The sequence below is a fragment of the Gorilla gorilla genome, chromosome 6 (assembly GCF_029281585.2).
Source record: "Gorilla gorilla gorilla isolate KB3781 chromosome 6, NHGRI_mGorGor1-v2.1_pri, whole genome shotgun sequence".
Lineage (NCBI taxonomy): Eukaryota > Metazoa > Chordata > Mammalia > Primates > Hominidae > Gorilla > Gorilla gorilla.
Window position 1 is genome coordinate 94,326,036 of NC_073230.2, and position 10,435 is coordinate 94,336,470.

The 10,435-nt window shown below is 40.5% G+C and overlaps 1 protein-coding gene across 2 annotated transcripts in view; it reads right to left on the reverse strand.

The window, feature by feature from the left end:
- CASD1 (CAS1 domain containing 1) overlaps positions 1-9,605 on the reverse strand; it is an 84,704-nt gene extending 75,099 nt beyond the window's left edge. Inside the window, exons 1-3 of one of the 2 annotated variants that reach the window (XR_008667436.2) lie at positions 8,970-9,605; positions 1,420-1,516; positions 753-873 (exon numbers count right to left, since the gene is read on the reverse strand). Coding sequence is in view for 1 of the 2 variants with exons in the window: in XM_031013007.3 (XP_030868867.2) it covers positions 753-873; positions 1,420-1,516; positions 8,970-9,510 (759 nt within the window). In the remaining variant the exon portion in view is untranslated. The remainder of the gene's footprint in view (positions 1-752; positions 874-1,419; positions 1,517-8,969) is intronic. The other variant, XM_031013007.3, reaches the window with a different exon arrangement.
- Positions 9,606-10,435: the final 830 nt, after the last annotated feature.

The following is a 10,435-nucleotide window of genomic DNA, read 5'->3' on the forward strand; positions in this document are numbered from 1 at the left end:
ATGCCAGAAAGTTTGCAGAAAATTAGGCCCCAAAATATATTGCTAATTAGTATAAATTGAAATAATTTTGCAGCATAATTAATAATTTTTAAATGTTTACGTTCTTTAACCTAATATTTGAATTTTAGAGATTCCACCCTAAGGAAATAATTTAAAAAGCAAAGTTTTCACACAAAGAAGTAATTTAAAATGTATTTTTTAACTGCAAAATTAAATTAGAAAACTACAAAAGCTTTAAAAAGTGGAAAATTATATAAAATTACATTATATCCCCTCAATAATATGTTGCCATTAAGAAGATACTTAAGTTGATTATATAATGGTGAATAAGTGGTGAAGAAAAAAGCAAGATATAAAATTGCACATATTAAAAGATTACTAGTATGTTTTTTTAAAAAAAGAGATGAGCAAAAAGAAGTATGCAAAAATACTAACAGGAGAATAAGGGGTGATATTTTCTCTTTGTCTTCTTTCTAAGGAAATTTAAAAGTTTTTCCATGGTAAGAATTTATTATTTCTGAAAACTAAAAGTTTAAGTTATTACAATAAAAAGCTTGCCAATGTCTTAGCCACCACTTCTTTTTGTCATCTTCCTCATTAAAGCAAGTCATCCCTCTTTTTCCCCAACCTTTCTGAAAATCAAAGTAAAATTTTTTCAGCTCCTACTCAATCTGGAGAGACACACTCCTCCTGTAACTATTCAGTTGGTTAACTTCTAAAACACTCTACAGAAGGGAATAGAGAAGTTTTACCTTATTTCCTTCTTCTTTGAATTGGGGATTAATTATTTTTACAAAAGAATAAAACAATTGACGAATTCTGGAATCTCCAATAAATGCAATATGTTTATCTACAAGGCAGTTCTTTGCTTCACTGAAAGCAACAAAGAAAAATTAATTAAAATAAGTGAAATCAGCCATACTGGCATTTCAAAGCACACCGTTTTTGAAGAAAGTTGATCCAGATTGTTACACATACCATTATACTGCTTTATAAGCAGGTGGCCAGGTTTGTTTCACTTACCACTCCACGTTCCTGTAATCAGTTAACTCTCTGTAATAGCTCGATACACTACATGTTTAAGATGTACTCTAACTGTATTAGGTGCTTTATATCTATTATCTCTTAATCCTTAGAATAACTCCATAAGATAGGTATCCAGGTGCCAGAGCAAGAGTCTTTTGCTCCAGGATTATTGCCTTAGGCCTAGTTATCACACACCTGAGATAAAGCAGATTGGCCAAAGCCCTTCCCTAAAACCTCAGTGGGCAGGGAAATCTTCATTTGCAATCAGCCCTACACTCAGTCAGCAAGTCTCTACCCCAACATAGAGATGAAAAGTACTGTTTCACCAACCCCTCTCCACTACATATTAAGACCCATCCTGAAAAAGAAAACAACAAAATGAAGAAATGTTACCTGATTTTGTATTTATGCATCATACAACTGTGAGGTTGCCAAACTTTCTCTCCAAGAAATCTGCCACTTGAGAGAAGGTATTCACACGAATCATTGCCTAAAACAGTTAGACACAACAGTGTTGTAAACAATAGTTAAAATTTTACACATTGGCTATCTTGACCCTATATAAGTTCCTTGAAATAAAAAAGCAGAGTTTTCTCTGTTTCACTGTACCTCCCAGGTTCACAGTTCCCATTCATGAGAAACATGGTAAATATTAATACATTAATACTCAAGAGGACAAGAGCAACTGATGGCTTATACTTCGCCTAACTCCTAAATGATACATTCCCTGCTCTGGCAGTTCCTTCCGCTTCAGGTTTTCTTTCAGGGGACATCATCTCAACCTTAAACTAGCCTTTACATCTGAGTATCTCTCCTACTTATAGCTGAGAATGAAAAGTTTCAGGGAGGCCAGGCACGGTGGCTCACGCCTGTAATCCCAGCACTTTGGGAGGCCTAGGTGGGCAGATCACTCGAGGTCGAGAGTTTGAGACCAGCCTGGCCAACATGGTGAAACCCCATCTCTACTAAAAATACAAAAATTGGCCGATGTGGTGGCACACATCTGTAGTCCCAGCTACTCGGGAGGCCAAGACATGAGAATGCTTTAACCCAGGAGGCAGAGGTTGCAGTGAGCCAAGATCATGCCACTGCACTCCAGCCTGGGTGACAGAGCTAGACTCTGTCTCATTTAAAAAAAAAAAAAAGTTTAAGGGATAAAAGACGAGACTTTGGAAATGACTTCCTATTCAACTACTATAATACACAGTGCATCATCATACCTGGAGACCTAGTTTTAAACAGAAAGTTCCGTAACTAGGAAACTCCTCAGTCCCAGGTAAACTGAGACAAAGAGTCACTCTACACTTTTGGACATTTTACTGTACATTAGCTAAATATACATGACCAAAGGGGTTAAAAGAGCGTTTGGAGGCATTTAAGCTCAAATATGTCAAATGAATGGGGTGGGATGGGGGTGTGTGGGGAGGCAGAATGAGATGTTTAGGTTAACTATGGGGATATAATAAAATATTATTTAATTTAATCTCCAGTTCTTTATCAATAGTCAACAGCAAGTTATACTTGACATTTAGTTAAAGTCAGGCTAAGGAGTCTGGGAGGAAGAATACTGCAGAACAAAAAGGATATTGAGCATTTCAGGGTAGAGATAAGGAAGACACAAAGATATTTAAAGGAGAAGAACACATCTCTTTTCTCAATCTAGTTACTCATTATCTAGCCAAAATACAGACAAAAGGTGATACAAATATAAGACAAGTATGCATAAATATTGAAAGTGGTGTTGTTTCCTATGTCATAAATTCTAAAGTAGAACAGGAAGGAAAAGTTAAAATGTTGCATTATCTTATTGATGGGAAACTGGTTAAGGAAAGCAGGGTATCAATTATTAAATTTGTGTTAACTATATACACGGCTTGAGCAGTTTTTTTTTTCTATTTCAAAGATTTTTTAATAACCTGTCTCTAAGTAAACTACAAATAATTAGTTCTTCATTTTCCCAATTATTAAAAACTAATTCTAGTTCTAAAAAACAAAATTAGGCTACATAAATAACTAAGGATGAGTAAAACAAGAACTGTAGAAACACACAAGTTATTTTTCTACAAATAGCATTTCTGTAGCATTCTTTTATAATGGCCATATGGTAAAATCTTATTAAAACCTAGCAAATGTTTAAAATTAAGGTGAAAATTCCATATTTATAGCATTTCTCTTTAAATCTATTAAACCAAGTTAAAAGTTAGCAAAACATCTATTTTTAAAAAAAGTTGTAAGTTGTAAATAACTAGGTGTTAATCCTTTAAGGTTTTCTTCTTTTTCTTTTCTGTTTTCTTTCTCCCCTCCCCTTTTCTAGGGGGAGGGGGGTGTTGTTATTTGTCTTTTGTCTTTGAATTAAAAGCCCAGACAGAAACACACCTTAATCAAACTTCAGTGTCTGGGATTATGCATCTATATGGGTTACCAGTATGTTTTTATAGAGATGGAAACACCATACCAGTATCTCAAAATAACCAGTCATTTCTCCCCAGAAAACGTGTCTAAAATGCAAACAACTTTTTTTGCCTCCAGTCAATACTATTACCCACATCTTGTTTCTCAGTTGTTGAGTTGATGGAAAACAATAGCTCTAATCTGATGAACCCGTATCAAAAAAAAAAAAAAAAAACCATAGCAAAATGAGATTTGAAGTTGTCACTAACCCAAAGGCATTATAAACACAGTATTTTAGAGAATACTGAGCTTTCCATGGAAGAAATTCTTAATTTGCTAATGAATGCTAGTTGATGATGACTTAACATATTTCATAACGCAAAGATGTTTTTTACAAGGCTTGTATCTGAAATTAATCCATATGTGTCTGTATCATATCAGCTAGGGTCCAGTCAAAAGACAGGAACTGTACCAGTTATTTTACCAGAATCTAATATAAAGGATTGCTAAGTAGACAACTGAAAAAGCAAGAAGAAAATGACGTTTTTGTATGTCAGCAAAATAATAAAAATAGTAGTAATAATAAATTACTACTACTATTATAACCTGATTAAAATAAATTAACCTGATCCAGAAAAAACTCCATAAAATTTCATACTCTAAAACAAATTCTCTTTTCTCAGGAAAGAAATTTTTTAAAATCAAATGACTAAATATAAACCTAGATCTTAAGATAATGTGCCACCTTTTTAATATTTACACTATACACAAATTATCTGTTGACATATATTTTCATTTCCAAATTTACCAAAGACAAAACAAAACAAAACTTCGGTTGTTATTTTCAATTGTCTAGTATAATTTTGATAGCTATTTTAACACAACTAATGTGAGATAAATGTTGCCAGGCGTTCAGATAAATCAAGCAAGAAACACACACACACACACACACACACACACACACACAAAGAAACTAAAGAGACAGGACTATCTACTTCAGGTATCTCCAGCACCAAGATTATCTGGATGAATGGCTGTCTTCCTCTTTATTCTCTTATCTTAAGTATAAGCATTCTGGTTTGTCAATCTACAATCTCAGAATTTTATGCATGATTTTTCTGTGATAGAAAAATACTTAAAAGCAAACAAACAAAAACAAACTGAAAAATAAAATGTAACAACTAAAGGAAACATCTGACGGCCCATATAAACCCCAACTTATGTTTTCCTTTGAAGAGAATATCTCTGGCACACTGCACCTAAATTTAGACGGAATTATCCTGCTAAAACTGTTTCCTATTACCAACCATTAAAATACAAGATCATGAAGTTTACAGTATAGTCCATAGAATATTTTGTTTGCCTAAGATACAGCAAGTTATACTTTAGCCTGTGCTGAAAATCACCATTAAGATTTATCGTTAGACAAGCAAGGAGTGTCTCATTACAAGAGGTATCATAAAGATCAGGATCTTTCTAACAGTCAAAGAAAAGGCTAAGAGACCCAGAGCTGCTGATTTCTTGCTCTAATTTCTGAAGCTTTCAACTTACGTTTCTCCAGAACATCCAATATCATTTAGCACTGGCATTTAATATGCTTAGTGATAAAAAAAAGAATTTGATTTCAACAAAATTAAGGCATTTGAAGTTAACTTTATCAATTTAAAAAATTAAAATTTATCCAGATTGGAACTATCCTTAAGGCTACAGATATTGGCCACTTGTCACAGAAATGACATTTTTAACCTGTAATCAAACTAATAATGGACATTTTGAGATTCATAATGTTAGAAATTGATAACATTTGGAAAAAATATAGTTAAAATGGTAATTATTTTCAAAATGTCATTCTATTATGTGAAAATAATATTAATAATTTTAAAACGCCTACTTTCTAAAATTGAGATTAGAACATGAAATTCAATTAAAGCCACAAAAGAACATAAAAGGAAATAAGGACTTTGAAATCTATTTATCCACAGTTATTTAAGGATTTCCTATTGTGTGTTAGGCTCTGATGATTTAAAGGTTTAAAGATGAGTAAGATACTCTTGGAAGCTCAACAGTTTGTGTGGGTAGGCAGATACCAATTATTACAATACAACACAATAAGTATGTATAAGTTGCTGGCAGAACTGAACTGCTAATTCCTACTGCTGTGGGGGTGACATTTGAACCAGGCCTTGAAGGAAAAACCTATATTTTCTTTCAAGAGAGAAGTCACTGCTGGCAGAGAAAATCAGATAACTGTGAGACGTATAAACGGGCAAAGCACGTTTAGATTGTGAACCTGGAATTTGGGGAAAATAAGGAAAAAACATAGGTAACAAAAAGTAGGCTCAGGTCAGATTTTGAAGCTTTACACAAACAACTTTTAGAAAATTACCTCCTGACTGGAAAAAAAAAAATAGAAAAACTCTTAGCTGGTACAATAAAGTTGAATTTTTTTTTTTTTTTTTTTTTTTGGGATGCGATCTTGGCTCACTGCAACCTCTGCCTCCTGGGTTCAAGTGATTCTCCCTGCCTCAGCCTCCTGAGTAGCTGGGATTCAGGTGCCCGCCACCACGCCAGGCTAATTGAAGGAGAAGAGGTTTCACCATGTTGGCCACGCTGGTCTTGAACTCCTGACCTCAGGTGATCCACCCGCCTCAGCCTCCCAAAGTGCTGGGATTATAGGCGTGAGCAGTGCGCCCAGCCTGAATTACTGTTTCTAAATTGTTTAACCCATGCTTCCCTGGAAAATGCTTTCTCCCTCTATCTTCTATACTCCCCACTGTCTAAGAAGTTCTGAGAAAGACAGACTGTAACATAAGGCATGAGACAGACTAACTGGGATCTAAATCCTAGCTCAGTCACTGTGTATCCTTAGGCAATTTAATCTGTCACGCTTCATATTTAAAATGGAAATAATACTGTAATTCACTGAATCTAAGACCACTGATTATTAGACACATGATTATTTTATGTCACAGTAAGAAAAAAATGTTACCAATTAAACTTTGACATGCAATCAAAGTTTTAAAGACTCACCCTGATTACAAAGATGTTAAAAATAGTGGAGGGGAGTGAAATATGGTAATTGTATCTACCTCATAGAATGGTTATAAAGACAAAATGAGTTAAAACACGTAAAACCTTTAGTAGAACAGTCCCTGACATATAAGTGCTCAACGTTAGCACACAGTATTCGCCAAGCTTTACTTTCTGTAGTGGGTAATTCTTTCCTTTACTTTCGGTAGTTTGTAAAGCAAGAGATACTGAATATGTATATCCAAACTGCATTCACTCTACCTTGCCTCAGCACACTCATACTCACACATTCAAAATCCAAATACACAGCCTAATCCCCTTCATCTAATGTAAGATCCTTTCTTATTCTAAAGCAAGATTTTCCAAGCCATGGCCTGGGCTGCTGGAGGCCCAGGATGGCTTTGAATGCAGCCCAAATTCGTAAACTTTCTTTAAATGATATGAGATTTTTTGCAATTTTTTTTAAGCTGATCAGCTATCATTAGTGTTAATTTTATGTGTGGCCCAAAGACAGTTCTTCTTCTTCCAATGGGGCCCACGGAAGCCAAAAGATTGGCCACCTCTGTCCTAAAGAGTTATAATGTGAGTCAAATGTATGATTATCTTTGTGTGAAGGGCATTGCACCTGACTCAGTTTGATACTGCCAAAGCATGAGGATGTTCCTGGTAAGATGTTTATTTTTCCCAGTCTTCAGCTCAAATTCTTGACATTCAGTCTGGGCAAGTACACACACCAGGTGTACTGCTTCACACTCAAGGCACTGAAGTACCTATGGAAACTGATGACTTACTTCTGGAGAAGGCTTTATAAACAATCCCAGATTGCTACACTGACTCATAAGTCCCCATCTGACATTCTATTCTCCCTGCTGATGATAGATCTTGATAAGATGAAATCTATAATCTAAAAATAATAGTAGTCCAAGGTTATCAAAAGATAAAAAGCACAAAAAAATAAAATAAAAGGAAGGGGACTAGATGTTTATTTATCTTAGGACAATAGTACTGTAGTTATAAAATTTCTCTCTACTACCATTACATAAATTGAATTAAATTACTGTTCTTTTATACCAAATTGGCATAAAATGATTAATAGTAGTTAAAAGAAATATTTCCTCAAAACCACCACAAATCAATGCATCAACATTGCTAGTTTTACATGATTGTAGATAAACCAAGGCCTTGCAAGGTCGTATGGCTGTGATCTGGAGAGAGTTGGAGAGAGGCCAAAAGGTTACAAAGAATCTACTTTTTAAAATCAATTTAGTATACTAAAAGCTGTTCACCCAGTATGGCTCTAGAGTATAATATTTTTAATTCTCAAGAGTTGGAAGAAATAAAGCAGCAAAACTGACCAAAATTGAAAGATCTCCTGGGATGAGAATACAGCGCAGACTCCAACAACCCGTTTATGGATATTTTGCCAAAGTACGTGTAAATTTAAACGGGCACAGCGCTAATTTGCACCTGTCCATTACACATTACATCTTGACTGATTAATCTCACAGTCACCAAGAGCTGCCCAGATAATGGCTTTGATAGTATTAAGAGCCAAAAATAAAAGATCCTATCATTATTAATTTCCCTCTGCCTGTCAGCCTCTCTCCCAGTGACATTTTTACAAAGGAAAAAAAACAATCAATCAACAAGGACAAGTAAATATCCCTTGATTACTGAAAGATAATTCATTCTGAAATCAGGTCATATTTCCTTTTCCCCTTTACACCAATTTCAAAACCCATGGCCAAGGCCTGCTTTCAAAGTGCTTACAACTTGCTTTCAACTGCCCACCTTTACGCCTGTCAACCCACAACTTCCTTCCAAAAATCTGCTCTGGTGCCTTAACTTTGTAAGAAGTGTGCACTCCGAAGCCTTTAAACGTTTCTGTATCACAAAAGCTGGGTGGCACCTCTTCCATTTGGCCACAGGCATCTTTTGCCAGCTGTCGCCCTTTTGGCAAAGGAAAATGGGGGCGGCCCTTGCCGCTGTCCAACAGCCCAGACTGGGTGTTACAGGGCAGAGGCAAAATTAAACAAAGGCTAAGGAGCCGGACCCTTAAGAGGCAGGACCTGCGACCCCACTGCTGGCAGCGGTGCCCCTTGCAGGGCGGCCTTGGGCTTCATGCGCCCCCGGGCTGCCCCCAAGGACCGCCTGTCCGACTTCCTGCACGCAAGCCCCTGGTCTGGCGCGTCTCCCCGAACCCAGACCGCTCAGGAGCCGGACCTCAGCAGCACTTTGGGCCAGGTCCAGGGTTGGCGCCCCCGATCCCAGCGCGGGCGGCTCGGGGCGCCCAGAACCACCAGCCATTGTCCTTTGGTGGCCCCCACTGGGGTCCACTCAGTTGGCCTCGGGCGCCGGCCCGCTGCTGGGGACACCTGGGGGCACGTGGGGGAACCGCCTCCCCCGCGGGCCGGGCCGGCGGGAGGCCGCGTGGGCGTGTGTTGGGCGATGGGGGCGGCCTCCAGCCGCCGCGTCGCCGCCTCCCCCACGGCCTGCCCGGGCAGGGGGGAGGGCCCGCTCACCTCGGTAGCGGCGGGAGGCGAGGTGGCACGCTGCGAGCAGCAGCACGGCCACCAGCGCCAGCACCTTGGCGCTCCTCACGCTGAAGTAGTGGTTGATCTCCCGCTTGCCCAGGTTGTAGGCCAGAGCCGCCATCTTGGTTCCTCCATGACAACAGTGCGCGGCGGAGCGGGAAAGGGGCGCCGCACAGGGGCAGCACTGGGGCTGCCGCCGCTGCAGCCAAGCGAGGAGCGGCCGCCAGCTCCCCAGGCCGCCACCTGCGCCTCCCGCCGGGGAACCTGACCCCGCGGCCGCGGCGCCCCCGACCTCCGCCTGCCCCTCCTCGGCCGCGGCCGACTCGGCGGCCTCCCCCCAGCCCCGCCGCCGCTGCTCCGCCGTGCCGGTTCCCCAGGCGCCTTGGACGCCTGTCTCCTCCCCTTCCTCCTCCTCTTTAGCCTCCTGCCTTAATAGCGGCTGCGCCTGTGAGGGGGGTCCGGATGCCCAGTGCTCCGGGGTCACCGGGTCACGCGCCCCGGCGGGCGGCGGCGGCTGCGGCAGAGCCATGGGGGTGTGGGGAGAGAGTACTAGGGGTACCCGCCTGGCCCGGACGCGAACCTTAGGGCTGTCTCCTAGTTTACTGGCCGCTACCTGAGCCCAGGTTGGGGCAATAGAACTACAGTTCCGGGAGAAAAGTACACATCGTCCCACTCCTTCCTTCCCCAACACTCCCCTTTCTCAGCCTTCTACTCCCAGAACCCGCCCAGCGGGATGCGAAGGACACCCTAAGGTCGATTATTGTCTGGCTATCCGTGGCCTGGCTGGTCAGTCTGGCTGCCTCTGGGTGCTGGCCAGATTGGATTGATGGATCCAGTTGATGGTGCTGGCCGATGGATTGCTGGCATCCAACCCAGGAGTGAAACCAGTCTTAACACTTAACTCACTGCTCTGGCCAGTTTCTCTTAAACCGTTTTTATAATGTCCTCAGTTTGCCCAGTTCTGGTGGGCGAAAGTACACCAAAGTTCCGAGTGGAAGGTACAGAAGGAGCCTAACTTAGTGTAGGTGTTGATGAGAAAAGAGTCTGACTCTCACTTGTATTTACACAAGTTTGGCTAGGTCGATGTGCCAAAAAAAATTCGTTTTTTTTGAGAGGGAGTCTCACCCTGTCGCCCAAGCTCTAGTGCAGTGGCGTGATCTTCGCTCACTGCAACCTCCCCCTCCTGGGTTCAAATGGTTGTCCTGCCTGAGCCTGCCGAGTAGCTGAGATTGCAGGCGCCCGCCACCACACCCGTTTAATTTTTGTATTTTAATAGAGACGGGGGTTTCACCATTTTGGTCAGGCTGGTCTCGAACTCCTGACCTCAAATGATCTGCCCATCTCGGCCTCCCAAAGTGCTGGAATTACAGGCGTGAGCCACCAAACCCAGCCAAAAAAAATTTTTCTTAATGTGCTTATGACAATCATCCCCGCTACTAACGTTGGTTAATGTT